At 57.9% G+C, this 14,192-nt stretch overlaps 2 protein-coding genes across 6 annotated transcripts; both read right to left on the bottom strand.

The window, feature by feature from the left end:
* Nucleotides 1-645: 645 nt before the first annotated feature.
* TMEM89 (transmembrane protein 89) lies at nt 646-1,570 on the bottom strand. Its single transcript, XM_008565739.1, has 2 exons — nt 1,277-1,570; nt 646-831 (listed from the first exon to the last, which is right to left on the bottom strand). The coding sequence occupies exons 1-2, from the start codon at nt 1,568-1,570 to the stop codon at nt 646-648; spliced, it is 480 nt and encodes a 159-aa protein (XP_008563961.1).
* A 1,826-nt stretch (nt 1,571-3,396) lies between these two features.
* Nucleotides 3,397-13,692, bottom strand: SLC26A6 (solute carrier family 26 (anion exchanger), member 6). 5 transcript variants are annotated; one of them, XM_008565742.1, is made up of 21 exons: nt 13,670-13,692; nt 11,632-11,790; nt 11,411-11,550; nt 11,131-11,241; nt 9,932-10,095; nt 9,567-9,731; nt 9,338-9,490; nt 8,914-8,996; nt 8,684-8,831; nt 8,299-8,412; nt 8,123-8,200; nt 7,693-7,788; nt 7,495-7,601; nt 7,171-7,240; nt 6,218-6,310; nt 6,027-6,131; nt 5,547-5,639; nt 4,585-4,761; nt 4,350-4,404; nt 3,945-4,081; nt 3,397-3,703 (listed from the first exon to the last, which is right to left on the bottom strand). In XM_008565742.1, the coding sequence occupies exons 1-21, from the start codon at nt 13,690-13,692 to the stop codon at nt 3,689-3,691; spliced, it is 2,286 nt and encodes a 761-aa protein (XP_008563964.1). In that variant the 3' UTR covers nt 3,397-3,688. The 5 variants fall into 5 exon arrangements, with proteins under 5 accessions (XP_008563964.1, XP_008563963.1, XP_008563962.1 ...); XM_008565741.1 differs by having other exon boundaries at nt 4,585-4,764; XM_008565740.1 differs by lacking the exon at nt 13,670-13,692 and having other exon boundaries at nt 11,632-12,137.
* Nucleotides 13,693-14,192: the final 500 nt, after the last annotated feature.

Raw genomic sequence — 14,192 nt, forward strand, 5'->3', positions numbered from 1 at the left:
CAAGGGCCAGGGCTCTCAGCCCCCATCAGAGATGCTGGAGGTCTATTTCCAGTCCCCCCATTCTTCTCAGCTGATCAGGCCCCTCCCCCACTCCCCCTGTGCACTGGAAAAGCCCCTGACTCTCACTTGGCACTTAAGGCCTTCATGACCAGGCACTGTCCACCACACCAACGTGCGTGGAGTATCAAACACAGCACAGAGCCTTTGCTCAGACTGAGGCCTCTACCGAGAGTACCCCTCCCCACACCTCATTCCTCCTCAGGACTCGGCCAGGTTGTCACCTCCTCTGAGCAGCCCTCCCTGGACCACCCAAGTCGGCCCCAATAACCAAGTCTTCTCTTACCACGCCAGGTGGCCCCAGGTACTGGTCAGGCCAGAGGAGCAGCTGTACTTATGGGTGGAATACTTAGGGAAGAGGAGTCAGTGGGTGGGGGTGATGGAGCAGCGTAAGCCCGCCTGGGCCCCACCTGCCCATCCATCCTGGGCACTGAGGCCTCAACAAGTCTGCTGGATCTAAGAATGGAAAGGGGACACAGGGTCCAAACAGGCCTGGAGAGAATAGACACACAAGCTCAAGCCCTGGCCTGGGGCCTCAGGCCGTCCCCAGCCCAGCTGGCCATCAGACAAATAGAGGCACTTGTTGAGTCACCCACTCTGGGCATAGGTCTCCTTTATTTGAATCTGATGCTGGGCGGCTAGACGCTGCAGGTGGCTCTCGATATGGGCCAGGAGGGCATCCAGCATGTGCAGGACCCCAAGGAGCAGGGTGCGGTCTGAGATTGGGGCCCGCTGTTTCCAGGGTCCACAGGGGTCAGTGGTCACCTTCAGATGCTGCGAATAGGACCAAGAGGCAGGAGTGAGAGTAGAGGGACAGGATGGAGGTGTGGCAAGGGGAGAAGGATGGGGGGTGTGGGGCAGTGCCCAGTGCAGATGGGAAGAGAGACTTAGGGTGATGGAGAGCTGCTGAGGGTCTGTTGTGAGCCAAGGTAGTCAAGGGGCCCATGGGAGCTGGATGAGGAATAGTAGTAGTAAGGGAGACACATGGGGGTAGGGACTGGCCATGGGGAATGGTCAGGGACTGATGGTTTGTAGACATGGGTTCCATGGAGATGTGTAAACAGATGCAGGGACAATGGGGTGTGAGCGGGTGTGGGGGAGGCCCACAGGGCCACAAGGTGGGCCGGTGGGCCGGTGGGGGAGGGGGGGGTGGAGGACATGGGCACATAGGATATCAGTAGAGGCAGGAGCTGTGGGGACAGAGGAGTGCTGTGCTCACCTCACCCTTGGTGGCCTGTGAACGCCACCGCTGCAGCACTGCATGGCTGATCATCAGCATCATGGTGGTGGTGATCGTGACCCCTGCCACGGGGTAGATGTGGTTCGTTCCCAGGCCCATCCAATGGCCAACACAACTCAGGCCACCTCCACAACCCTCCAGGCCATTTGGCTGGCACCCCCAGGGCTGCAAGTCTAGCCCCACCTGGTACCAGAGGGGCCGTGACCAGGCATGGGCAGGGGTAGGCATTGTCAACAAGAGCAGTGGCGACAGGAAGGACAGTGTGTGCAGCATGGCTGCACAAGTGCCAGGGGCCGGAACCCGGGTGCCTGGCAACCGGCACAAGCCCCTCCCCCTAGAGCAGGACCAGCTCTGAGGCAGCAGGTTCCACCTGGGCCCACGGCCTTTCACAAGGCAGGCTGGCCAGAAAATGAGTGGGGTGGGGTGGGGGCTGGGCTCCAGAGTGGGGAAAGAATGGCTGGCCGGGGCCTGCGCACCATTCTCCAGCTGGTCTGGCCAGCTCAGAATTGAAGGGGTGCCTCCTTTTCCCCCCATATTGCCCTCACCGACCATCCAAACCCAAAATCCAAATGCTCGATGGCCCCTAAAGTCCACTGCCCTCCACCAAGGGTAGCACTAGCCCAGACCAATCAAGCAGAGGGCAAGGAGCTACGCACTGGCCCCCACACCCAGCCTCTACCCCGCCGACCGCATTGCATCAGAGCAAGTGCTCAAAATGCCCTGGCTGTCAGAGCCAAGCCTGACTCGCGAGGGCCTCCTTGGACACACCTGCTGTTCCCTACACCACAGCACTGCTTCCAGTGCCTAGAAAGTCACCTTCTCACGGCTGGAGTTTCAGTTAAGTGTCACATGCTCCCTTAGCCTCCCTCCATGGCCACCTTGGGTGACACAGTTCCTTCTCTGTCGTGTGACCCTGCTTTATTTTCTTCACAGCATTTCTAACTACTTGCAATCTCTTGTTTGAGGTCTGTCTCCCACTTTAGCATATAAGCTTCATTCAACCAATATTTCGACTGTTTTGGTGGCTGGCCAGTACAGGGATCTAACCCCGGACCTTGGTGTTATGAACACCACGCTCTAGCCAACTGCATTCAACCAATATTTACCGAGTAGCTGCCAGGCACTGATCCTGGTGCCAGCACACGACGTGACAGACAAAAAGCTCTGACCTCCCAGGCTGAGGTTCTGGGGGCTGGGGGAAGGACAGATGATTCGTAAATACAGTGCCAGGCACTGACACAGGCCACTATCATGAGACCTGGGCAAGGCGCCTCAAGGATGTGGAGCACAGGGCCACCTCTGTCCACGAGCAGGACTGTGCACGGAGATTGCCACCCAGTCAGCACCCAATGAACAGCAAAGCTCACGTGTTTGAGAAGGTGATCAGAGCCCAGCACTGTTGCCAGCATTTTCTGGTGTTTACTCATTTAACATGCATTGAGCAACTCACGAGGCGAGTGCTGTTCCCATTCCTGCCCTGCTGGTGAGGAGCACACTGAGGCCCAGAAAGATTCTAGCTCCCCCACCCCATCTCTCAGCGTGTCAGTTGAGGCCCCACCGCCCGCCACCACATGCCCTGTGCTGGTGTTTTACGGCAGAAATAAGCACATGCTTCTTGGCTGATGGTGCTCTGCCAAGCCCAGGTGATCTGATTATATGAATAGGCATTCTTCCCCCATAAATTGGTCATGCTTATTCTTATTTTTAAATACAGACCACCAGCACTGGTGAAAAACTGCTTTTCCCCAGCTGGTTGTTCAGGTGTGGACTCTGCACCCTCCAAGGACTGCATGGTGGCACCTGCCCCACCCTGCATCTTATCGGGTATCCCTGAGAACAGATTATTCCTAAGCAGCAGCTCTGATGCCAACAATTTTACAGGTGAGGACATGGGTGGAGGGCTGTGCATGGCTGGGGAGAGACTTGAACTTGGGACACCCCTACAACTCTCCTGCTCTGTACCCTCCCTGCCTGAGCCTGCCGTCCCTGAATCTTCCACCCAACTTCTGACCCGGTCTCTACTTTGGGGTATAAGAAGGGTCAGGAACCAGAACTGTGGGGCACCCACCACCCCCACCAAGCCACATCAGAGCCTGGAGTTGGGCAGACAAATCTTTATTCCTGAGGCTGAAAATACACCTTGGTTCCCTCTCAACACCCGCCAGTGCCAGCCTGACTGCAGTACTCGAACCAGGCCTGCAGCTCTGAACTTGGAGTCCCAGGACCTCCATCCCTGAGTTGTGTGTGTGTGTGTGTGTGTGTGTGTGTGTGTGTGTACACGGAGGGGACTCCTGGGTGGCACCTGGAGGGGGCCCAGTGGTGGGAGGCTTCTCAAGGGTGCCCCATCACAACCTCCAGAGGTGAGAGGTCTCAGGCAGGGTGTCAGCACAGTCAGAGTTTGGTGACCTGAGCAGGCAGAAGAGGGGAGGCTCAAGTCAGTTTCCAAAGGACACATACCAACTTCCCTTCCTCAGGACACCAACCCCTATCCCTAGAAGCAGCTTTATCCAAAGGCAAGAAGGGAAGGTAGTGGGTCCCCTGGGGGCAGAACCGTAGTCACCAGGATGGACTTCCTGAAGTTGAGACCAGGGTGGAGACAAGCAATAGATTAACAAAAAAGAGCTCAGTGGGCCAGGGATCAACTCACCAAAACAGGGTTGATGGGGCTAGACCTCGGATGCTGGACAGCGAAGGTGACAGCATCATGGACAGAGGCAAAGAGATGCTGCCTAGTGATGGATGCATCAAAGAAGTGCCCAGCCTCCAGCTGGGTGACCACAGGGCCTATAGGCAAGGAGTAAGCCTCCTCTGACTCTCAGAACCACCAGAACCCCAAGCACCAGCAGAATGCGCTGACTTGTCACCCCTGACCTCCACCCCTGAGGCTACAGCTAAACCCCCAATCACTCCTGATCCTTGACTCCTGCCTCCCAGGACACCTCTGACCTTCAGGTTCTGAGAAAGACTTTTTCCTTCTGCTGCCTGGCAAAACTCTTGGCCAAAAGGATCCCACCCTTTTCCCAATTCTTCCTACTGTCCCTGCTGCACGCACTGTGGCAGGCCGCCATGTACACCTCCACCTCGATCTCCCGGAAGTCATGGAAAATCTGCAGCAGAAAAGGGGGCTAGACTCAGGGAGGCTCAGGGACTACTGGGGCAGGCTTGGGGAGGGAGTTGACAGGGCAAGCTTGGAGGGTTTGGGGAGTCCGAAGGCACAGAGGGCTCTCAGAGCAAGTTATGGAGGCAGTGTGAAGGCTGAGTGGCCTTGGCCTGCCCCTGCCCCTTACATTCTTCAGGCTCTTGAGGCACACAGTGTCCACGAAAGAAAGGGCGCTCAGGTCCAAGATGAGGCTGTGGAAATCTGGTTGGGGCAGACCCAGGGCCTTCAGTGTGAACACATCTGGGGCCTTGGCATCTTCCTGATCACTAACCACTGTGTCCTTCAGCCCATCCTCTGTGTTCACCTGCTGGAGAACCAAATATACTGCAAGGGTTGCCCATGAGGAGATGAAGGCAGGGAACACACATGGACATGCAGGGACACACAGGGTCAGACATAGAAGCATGCATGTAAACATCCACACATGTGGGGACATGCAGGAGACACATGAGGACACAGACATGGGGGAGCGACATAAATATGCAAAGACAGGAGGCACAGGCACATGGGGACGTGCAGGAGAACACACCCAGACTTGGAGCACACACAGACATGTACATACTGCTCTGTTACCTCCTGGGCCCTGGCTTAATAGGAACACAAAAAGGGAGGGAGCTGGGAGACCATGTCCCATCCTCAGTCAGCCAGGGTGGAGTGGATAGGGGGACCAGGGAAAGGAATAGACACATGCATTCACATGCACGCTCACACACAGACACCTCAGCACCCTGCCCTGTCTGAGTCTCTAATTAAACCTGGCACCCCCTTTGACCTCTAGGTTTTTTCCCATACACCCAATCCCTTCCCTCTACCCATGAGCACAGACTGTGGGTTCTTATGGCATCTATAACTTCAAGGTTGTCTTCTAGGCCTGAGATTATAAAAGAGAGGGCCACAAGCAGAATTTTATGGCATATCACTAGAGATTTCCCCACAGAGTATCTGTTCCATCACCCCAAGCCTCCTGCCATCAGCACAGCACCTTCAAACCCATAGCTGGTAGGCCTGTGGCTTTCCTCACAGAACACATGTGCATGCCAATGTCTTTGCAGCTCATGGCTGGCCCTCCTCCCCCACCTCCAGCCTCACCTTGGCCTTGGGTTCCTCCACGTTGTTGCTCTTGATGTCTCCCTGGCTGGTGTTGACACTGATGGAAACCGAGGTGCGCTTGGAGGAAGCAGCCTAGGCCAGGGAGGAGGGGGGAAAGAAAAGAGCTATCTCAGCTGCTATATAACAGCCGTGCCCGACAGGTCTGGTGTCACCTCTGGCTTTGGGCAGGAAGGCAGGCCAGGACCCGAAGCTGTGGAACCCGGGGTGGCCAGGCTGAAGGCTGCAGGGTTCTAGGAAAGCCATAAAATGGAAGAGGACTGTGATGGTTTACACTGTCACTGGTTCAGGAGATGGGAGAAAAGCCCTGCCCTGCTGGGGGAGTCAAGTGGGGTCCCAGGGGGCATGAGGGAGAAAGGGGAGGGATGAAGAGTGAGGACAAGAAGTTGGGAGTCTGGGAGACAGGCAGGGTGGGGAGGAGGGCGGCGGGCAGAGACCAGGAGTCACCAGCTAAGGGCCTGCCTGTTCCTGGAGCTGCTTCTCTTTCCCCAGGCGCTTCAGCTTTAGCTGCTGCTTCTTGAGCAGCTTCTTCTTCTGGGAGATGAGGCGGTCGACATCCACACCGCACTAGAGGCAGATGTCAGAGAAGGGACGTGGGCACTCCGGGAAGGTGAGGGGCCCTCTGACTCCCACCCTAGGACCCGGTACCTCACCCTCTGCTTCAGTGCGTCGCTGTAGAGCTCAGCATTGGCAAAGTACACGGTGGCTGAGGAGCGGAAGACCTTCACGCCTGGGACCTCCCTGGCCTGGGGATGGGGTGGCATTGGGGATGGGGTGGCATGGGGGGTGGGGCAGCATTGGGGGTGGCCGAGCCCTCCTCTCCCTCCACTGCATCTTGTTCTCCTACCTTTCCTCCCCAGGTACCCATCACACCCTACTCCTTTGCTCCCTGGCCTGTGGCCCATACCCTCCCAGGAGCTGGGGCCACCAGCCTGGTGGTGTCATCCTGATTCCCCATCCTGCACCCTCAGCCAGACCTGATAGGACTTCCTCCAGGGCACTTCCTGCACCTCTCCCTCCCCACCTCTCCTACCTCCCTGCCACTACCCAGGCCAGAGTTTGGTGGCTCTTAACCCTTCTCCTTTCTCCAACCCTTATCCTGTGGTCTTTTTTTGCCGGCAGACAGGGAGACCCTCCTAAGCTGTTATCCCAACCAGAGCTTCCCCAGCTCCCATTCCATTCAGGAATACTAGGCATTCGGGCCTCCATGATGTGGCACCACCCTCCCCCATCCAGCTAAGCTGCTCCCCTCAGGTCCTCCCACCCCTCGAATCCCTCAGTTCCTCCCTTCACTCTCCCTCATGACACTGTGCTCAGCCTCAAGCCTCCACATCAGGAGGAATGGGCGTGTTTTATTCCAGAGACCCCCTGTATGTTCCCAGCATCTGGCACAAGACTTCTTAGGAGGTAAATGAATGATGGGGGGCTTAGTAGCCCCACTGATCAGATCAGGAAATACATCCTGGTACCCCTACATCCTGGTGCCCCAGAACCCTGACCCTCCAGCACTGTGTCCTTGCCAGAGGTGGAAGGGACTAACAAAGGTCCATTCTGCCTCTGTCCCACCCCACCCATGCCGTCCTCCTGGTCAGCCCCTGCCACTCACCTCTGAGTACTCTGCCACATCTATGTAAATATCTGTGTCTGGCAGCTGCCCCAGGATAGAGTAGTAGGGTCTGTAGAGGTGAGAGTGAGTACAAGAAGCGGGAGGCAGTTAGCTCACGTGGGAGAGCATGCTGCTGGTTACACCAAGATCACAGGTTCAGATCCCTGTACCAGCCAGCCACGAAAAAAAAAAAAAGAGGGGGCAAAAAAAGAGGGCAACGAGAGGGTAATAAGGAGCCTGGAGTCCCCACATCTTTTGGGGGAGCCAGTGTGGAACTTACTCCCTCACTACCTGGAATGAGGGGGACTGACATGGCTGACTCACAGCTGCGTTCGGAACACCACGAGCAGCAGGGAGAAGATGACCGCAACCGCCAGGCCAAGATCCAGGTCCAACAGGATGGTGGCCACAAAGGTCACCAGCCAGATAAGCTGAGAACAGAAGGGCAGTGATCGAAGGGTCTAGAGGAGCCACTAGGGCTGAAGGCCCCCCAACCCAGCCCTGGGATCCCAGGCCTCTCACCAGATCCATTCGATTTGTCTTCCAGAGAGAGCATATGTCAGAGAACTGCTTCAGCATGCCCTTTAGGTTCACGATAATGACGGCTGCCAGGACCGCCTGGGGTGGAGGGGAGCATCACCAGGGGCTGCTGAGAGGTGCTCAGATGCTGGCAACCCTGACCACCTGGGCATGGCCCAGACAGATCTCAAGCACCTGGGCAGTACCACAACTAACTCTAACTACCACCCACCCTCTGATCCTAACAACTTGGATTTGACTCTGAAAGGTCCTAACCCCTGATGTTTGACTCCAAATCTCACCCCAAAGATCTCAGCATTAAAAAAGAGTGTGACCTTATATCCCTGCCCCTCACCTGGGACTAGACTGACTGATCTGAGCCCCTGGCCTGGCTGAGATCCTGAAGCCTGGTGTGGAGTGGGGTGGAGCTCACCCTGGGCAGGTCTTGAAAGAGTTCCCCAAGCTTCACAATGACGAGGAGGATGAAAAGGGAAGAGACAGCTCCAGCAACCTGTGTGGGGGTTAGCAAGGGGTGGGGTCAAGCAGGGGTGGGACCACCAAGGCAAGGCAGTGTGGGTGCACAGACACACACACACACCCAAAGCCCACCTGCGTGTTGCCCCCGGTGCACTCCTGTACCAGGCTCCGAGACATAGAGCAACTCACGGGGAAGCACTGGAAGAAGCCCCCAGTGAGGTTACTGAGGCCAAGGGCCACCAGCTCCTGGGGAAGGGGAATGTGGGTGTGAGACTTCCTACAAATGCCCAGTCAGTGTCCTATCATGTCTAGGCCTATGCATCCCCAACTTCCATCCCCACTCAGTTGTCCCCGAAGACTTGGCTCTGTCCCACATGTCCTGTTCTCCCACCCTCAGTTCCCCACATGGCACCAGCACATCTGCCATTTTCCTGTGTCCCATCAAATCCTCCCTCCCCCCAGCCCCTGGGGCTTCTGTACACCTGGATGTCCCCTACATGTCCTGCATCACCCAGACCTGGTTGCTGTCCACCCGGTAGCCATGCCTCAGGGCGAAGATCTTCCCCAGCGAGATGGCAATGGCAAACCCAACCACAGCGATGGCGAAGGCATTTCCCACAAGCTTCGCAAACAGCTGGGTGTTGGGGGCCACTGGGGGGACCAGCCTATGGGAGGCATCAGTGAGGCCAAAGGAAGGTCCTGGCCCTGGCTGCCCAACCCTCCGATCTGACAGGGGCCAGAGCTCACCCAGCAGGGATGTTGCCCACAACATCCACCTTAAATCTGTCCTTCAGGCCCACACCATAGGAGATGCCTGTGGCCCCAATGAGCTGTGGGGAGAGGACAAAGTCAGAGGAGGGAGGCGCTGGCATCATTGTCAGGGGGGATGGATAAATCACTTTGGGGGTGTGAAAAACTGGGGCAAAACCTTCAGAGGGGTGAGGAGAAGTGGTCAACAGGGGGAGAGACAGACATCATTTTGGGAAGGAGGAAATGCTGCCAGGGGTGGAAAGAAACCAACACGGGGGCTTTCCACTGTGGTCCCCCCAATGCCCAGGACCCCTCACCAGTGCCCAATTCAGCTGATCCCTTAATACCTGGAGGCTGCCCCCATGGGAGATCTATCCTCACTGGCCTGTCTCCCCTGACCCCACTCCCTGTCCCCCCGAACCGTAAGCAGTTCCCCGGGTATTGGCAGAGGTAGATGTCGCTGCAGCTTGTCATTCAAGAGCTTCAAGAGCACGAGCACCACCCCTGCCACAACTGCAGTGACCACGGTGCCCACCACGCTGTGGGGCAGCTCCCAGCAGACCTCCAGCACTGTCTGAGGAGAGATGGAGTCACAGCCAGTACTCAAGACTGTGGGGCATCAGTCTGTCCCTCCTCCCGCCCTCACTCACATAGATGAGGGACAGTGGCCCAGAGCGGCTACTCAGATGGAGGCCAAACACATACTTGAGCTGCGAGACAAAGACCTGCACAGACGCAGCTGTGGTATAGCTGCGGACCAGAGGCTCTGACAGGTAGGTGACCACGAAGCCGAAGTGGACCAAGCCCAGCGCCACCTGTGGGGTGGCCAGGGGCAGTCAGAGGAGGTAGGGGTCCAAGGAGTGGCTGAAGAGGAGCCCAGGGCAAGTGGGATCAGAGGGGGGTGAGTAAACAGCAAGAGGAGGAGGACAGTGATGGTCAGACACCCAAGGGAGCTGCAGCCAGTGGGGGAGGGGGATAGCGGAAGGGGGTGCACATGCTCCTGACTGAGCCGCACCTGGCAGAGTCCAACCAGGACACTGAGCGTGGAGGCCAGCTGCACTCGGGTGGTGTCTCTGGCCACCTCATTAACTGTGGAGTTCGCGTCCTGCACGAAAGCCTCGTCTGGGGCCAGGGATTCTGTCACACTGCCCACCATTACAGACATGACAGCAAAAGTCCCTGCAGAGACAGGGCAGGGCAGGTCTGAAAGGGAGAGGACACTGCCCTCCCCTGGAGCCCTGGTCTTAAGAGAGAAGCCGGGAGACATCAGTTCTGGACAAATATCCTCAGACCACAGCTATACAAATAGAGGAAGTGCTGGCAGTTAGGTATGGCCAGGGTCAGGAGTGAACCCTGAGCTCACAGTCTCTTAAGAGTGACTAGAGGGCCGGCCCGTGGCTCACTTGGTAGAGTGCGGTGCTAATAACACCAAGGCCCCGGGTTCGGATCCCACATAGGGATGGCCGGTTCGCTCACTGGCTGAGCGTGGTGCTGACAACACCAAGTCAAGGGGTAAAAACCCCCTTCCGGGTTTTTTTTTAAAAAAACGGCGGGGAGGGGGTTCTTAACCTTTTCCTGGTGGTTGCAACCACCAGGAAAAGGTTAAGAACCCCCTCCCCGCCGTTTTTTTAAAAAAAAAAAAAAAGGGAGAAAAAAAATGCGGCCCCCGAATCATTCCCCCCCCCCCCCCCGTGCTAATAACACCAAGGCCCCGGGTTCGGATCCCACATAGGGATGGCCGGTTCGCTCACTGGCTGAGCGTGGTGCTGACAACACCAAGTCAAGGGTTAAGATCCCCTTACCGGTCATCTTTTAAAAAAAAAAAAAAAAAAAAAAAAAAGAGGGACTAGAAATGCTGGACCCGAATCATTTAACCTGCCTCACCTGTGTCCATTGGCCCAGGGACACAGAGACTCTCTGTGGAGTGGGGCAGGGGTCACGGCCTGCCTCAGGCTTCTGTCAAACTCCAGGTCCCCTGAGCTGTCTCACATGCTCACATTCTCCTGGAGCTAGGACTTAGAGGTACCCTGAATCTGTGATCCCACAGTTGGCCTCGTCCTGCCTGGGGATGACTCTTGAACTAGCCTCCCAGTGACCCAACACTGATGCTGCCCTCTTCCCTAAGCTCCTCTGCCCTGCTCAGCCCTTCCTCATGTTGTCCTCCACCAGGGGATATGGGCACCCTCCTGGAAGGCTAGGCCTGACTCCACTTACCCACAGAGATGTGCCGGGAAGTACCAAACAGGAAGTAGATGAAGACAGGGTAGAAGGAGCTGTAGAGGCCAAACACCGGGGGCAAGCCAGCCAGGAGGGCGTAGGCCAAGCCTGGGGGTGGAATAGTAGCAATGCAGGCTTGGAGGCCAGGGTCTCAAAAGGTTGGGGGAATCCCAGCCCTGGGTCAAGGGCCATAGTTCCAGGGTTAGAGGTCATGGCTCCAGGTTTAGAAGGGCACAAACTACAGGGCTTCCAGGCCAGGGCCTTGAAGGTGGCTCACCCTGTGGAAGCTGCATGATGGCCACACTCAGGCCAGATAACAAGTCACCCAGGAGCCAGTCACGCACAGGATACCGGGGTAACCAGGCCAAAACCGGGAGGTATTGGAGCAGAAGGGCACGGGCTCGAGCACGGGAGCACCTGGGGACACAAGGGGTAGGTGTCAGGCACAGGGGCTACCTGGGCCCTGTGAGCACCCTCAGACTCCACTCTTGGCCTTACTGAAACCAGATTCGCCACTGTTGGGTCCCAGGCTTTGAGCTCCAGTGCCCCAGCTCCTCCAGCTGCTCCTGGTTCAGCAGCGGCCGTTCCACGTGGTAGTCACACTTCTGCAGCTCCATTGCCTGAGTTGCAGACAGCAGTGCCTGTGTGTCCCTTGGCCTGGGGTGGCAAGACCACAGAGATAAAGTGAGGGCACCCCGGCCCAACCTCCCCCACACCTTCACCTGGGACCAGAGAGTCATCCATCTGATTTTTCCAGCCCCAAGATCAAGGTACAGTAGGTCCAGTCCCCAGCTGACCCCTGAGGGCCCTATGTTCACACCCAGGCAGGGGCAGTACCTGAACTTTGGCTGGTGAAAGCCTCTTTCTGGGCCAAAGTCCCCCATGAAGCATGAAGGGACAGAAGCACAAAAGGACACCTCCAACCCAGGTGTGGTTGCCCAACACTGGGTGTTGTACCAGTCCAGGTCCCAGTCTGACTGCCCCTCCTAGCCCCCTCCTCCCAGCCCCTTGACTTCCCCTAGCCAATCCCTGTCCAGTCCCTGAGTCTATATCTAGCTGCCCCATTAGCCCAGCGCTAGCCCTCTGATGGCACACTTAGGGGAGGGATCCAGTAAACCTGGTGTCCAGTTCCTCAAGCAACTCTCTCTCCAAGACTCTGGCTCCAGATGGAACCCTCTAAGGGAAGAAAAGTGTTGGGGCCAAGATTGCCCCTGGACTTCCAGCCCCAGGGTCCAGGTTGCAGACAAGCTCAGGCCTACTCTGGAAAAGCTAAGGGATGGCTCTCACCTGGGGGAATCTCTGCAGAGAAGGGAGGTGGAGGGTCTTTCTTGGAGAGAAAAGCTCTCACCTAGAGGGAGAAGCTCCCACCTGGAAATGGAAGTTCCCACCTGTAGTGGGGGAAAGATCTCACCTGGGAATAAGAAATCTAGGGGGGAGGGCCGACCCCGTGGCGCACTCGGGAGAGTGTGGCGCTGGGAGCGCAGCGACGCTCCCGCCGCGGGTTCGGGTTCGGATCCTATATAGGAGTGGCCGGTGCGCTCACTGGCTGAGCGCGGTGTGGGCGACACCACACCAAGGGTTGCGATCCCCTTACCAGTCACGGAAAAGACAAAAAAACAAAAAAGAAATCTAGGGGGAGAGGATTCTTACCTGGGGAGTCTTATCACCTAGGGGAAGCTCTGACCGGTGGGGGAGGCTCTCACATGGGATAGGAAAAAGCTCTCATCTGGGAATGGAACTCAGAGGAGGGATCTTGGGGAGAGGGGGCGGGGAGAGCTCTAGCTCATTGGGAAAGCTTTAATCTGTCAGGAAAGTTGTGATCTGGGAGAAGCTCTCCGGAGAGGATCCCACCTGAGGGGCAGGAACTCACCTGGAAAGGGCCTCTAACCTGGGTGCCTCGGTTGGAGGAGGAAGTGGAGTGGAGTGGGTGCAAGGAATATCCTCAGAGATTCTTGGCACCGCTGTCTCACGGAGATCTTAGCGCACTCTCTCCCCTACTCCGTGAGTCACTCAAGTCTTAAAGGGCTGCCCCCCTCCACCCGCCCCCGGGATCCGCGCCTGGAGGGCGGAGGCTTGGTCGTTGGCCCCTCCCTCTGGGAGGGCGCAGGAGCCAGAAAGGCCAGAGCGCTCCCTCCCTGATCAGTTGTAGAGCTGGGTGGACGCGGGCCCCAACTAAAAGCAGTTAATCCAAGGGCCCCTTGCCAGGGACTCTGTCGCAGCGACCTCCCGGCCCCAACGCACCCCAGCCGGCACACCTCCTCGGCCGGGCTCCTCCGCACGCAGCCGCCTCCATGCGGCCCCCGGTTAGCCCTCGGGCAGCATTCCAACGGCTTTCCGCACTGCCCCCAGGGGCTGGGGTCGCGCCGGCTCCCGCCCCCATCCCTCGCTGCAGATGGGCAGCCGCCTGCAGAGAGTCGGCAAAGCGGTAAGCCGAGGCACTGCAGGCGGGAAATGCCTGCTCCGGACTTGGCGATCCCCTTTCAGAGCCGACCCAGGCCGGCGGACACGCAGAACCGGGGCCGCGCCCCGCACTCACCTCGATTCATCCGACAGCCCCATGGCCGCACGCTGCGAGGCGGCTGCTGCTCTCAGCCCCAGGGAGAGACAGCTACAGGCCGGAAAGCGGGCCGGGGCTGGGGCGGGGCCAGCGGCGCGCTCCCGGGTGTTAATCCCGGGGCAGGAAGAGGAAGGCTTGGACCAATCAGCGTGCTGGGGAGGGGCCTAAGTGTCGTTCTCTGGGCGGGGCGAGCCCCGAGAAGGAAAGTTTAACCCCTTCCTTACCGGAAGCCTGGCGCATTCCCCCCCCCCCCCCCCCCCCCCCCCCCCCCCCCCCCGCTCGCCCAGCCCTCTGTCCCAAGCACTGTGGGACTGCAGAACTGGAACCAAGGTAACGCGCTGGGCTGGCCGTAGCCACTTCTTGGGGCCCCTGAGTGGGATGGAGCTGATCCGAGGTCCTGGCTTTGCGGAGGCTCCCCATAGAGTAGGGAGGGGAAACCTCCAAGTGGTCAGGAGGCCTGGGAACCGGTGACCCCAGCCTTAACTCTCGGTGGGGGAATCCA

Source organism: Galeopterus variegatus, unplaced genomic scaffold (assembly GCF_000696425.1).
Source record: "Galeopterus variegatus unplaced genomic scaffold, G_variegatus-3.0.2 Scaffold203, whole genome shotgun sequence".
NCBI classification, from domain to species: domain Eukaryota; kingdom Metazoa; phylum Chordata; class Mammalia; order Dermoptera; family Cynocephalidae; genus Galeopterus; species Galeopterus variegatus.

What these genes read in the sequence shown, in the direction of transcription:
- SLC26A6 (XM_008565740.1), bottom strand. Translation starts at nt 12,017, where the DNA reads ATGGGGGACTTTGGCCCAGAAAGAGGCTTTCACCAGCCAAAGTTCAGG. An exon ending in CAGTGGCGAATCTGGTTTCA is followed by an intron (nt 11,551 to 11,631) that starts GTAAGGCCAAGA and finishes TTGTGTCCCCAG; the next exon opens with GTGCTCCCGTGCTCGAGCCC. An exon ending in TACCCGGGGAACTGCTTACG is followed by an intron (nt 8,997 to 9,337) that starts GTTCGGGGGGAC and finishes CTCTCCCCACAG; the next exon opens with CTCATTGGGGCCACAGGCAT.
- TMEM89 (XM_008565739.1), bottom strand. Translation starts at nt 1,570, where the DNA reads ATGCTGCACACACTGTCCTTCCTGTCGCCACTGCTCTTGTTGACAATG. An exon ending in CACAGGCCACCAAGGGTGAG is followed by an intron (nt 832 to 1,276) that starts GTGAGCACAGCA and finishes TCCTATTCGCAG; the next exon opens with CATCTGAAGGTGACCACTGA.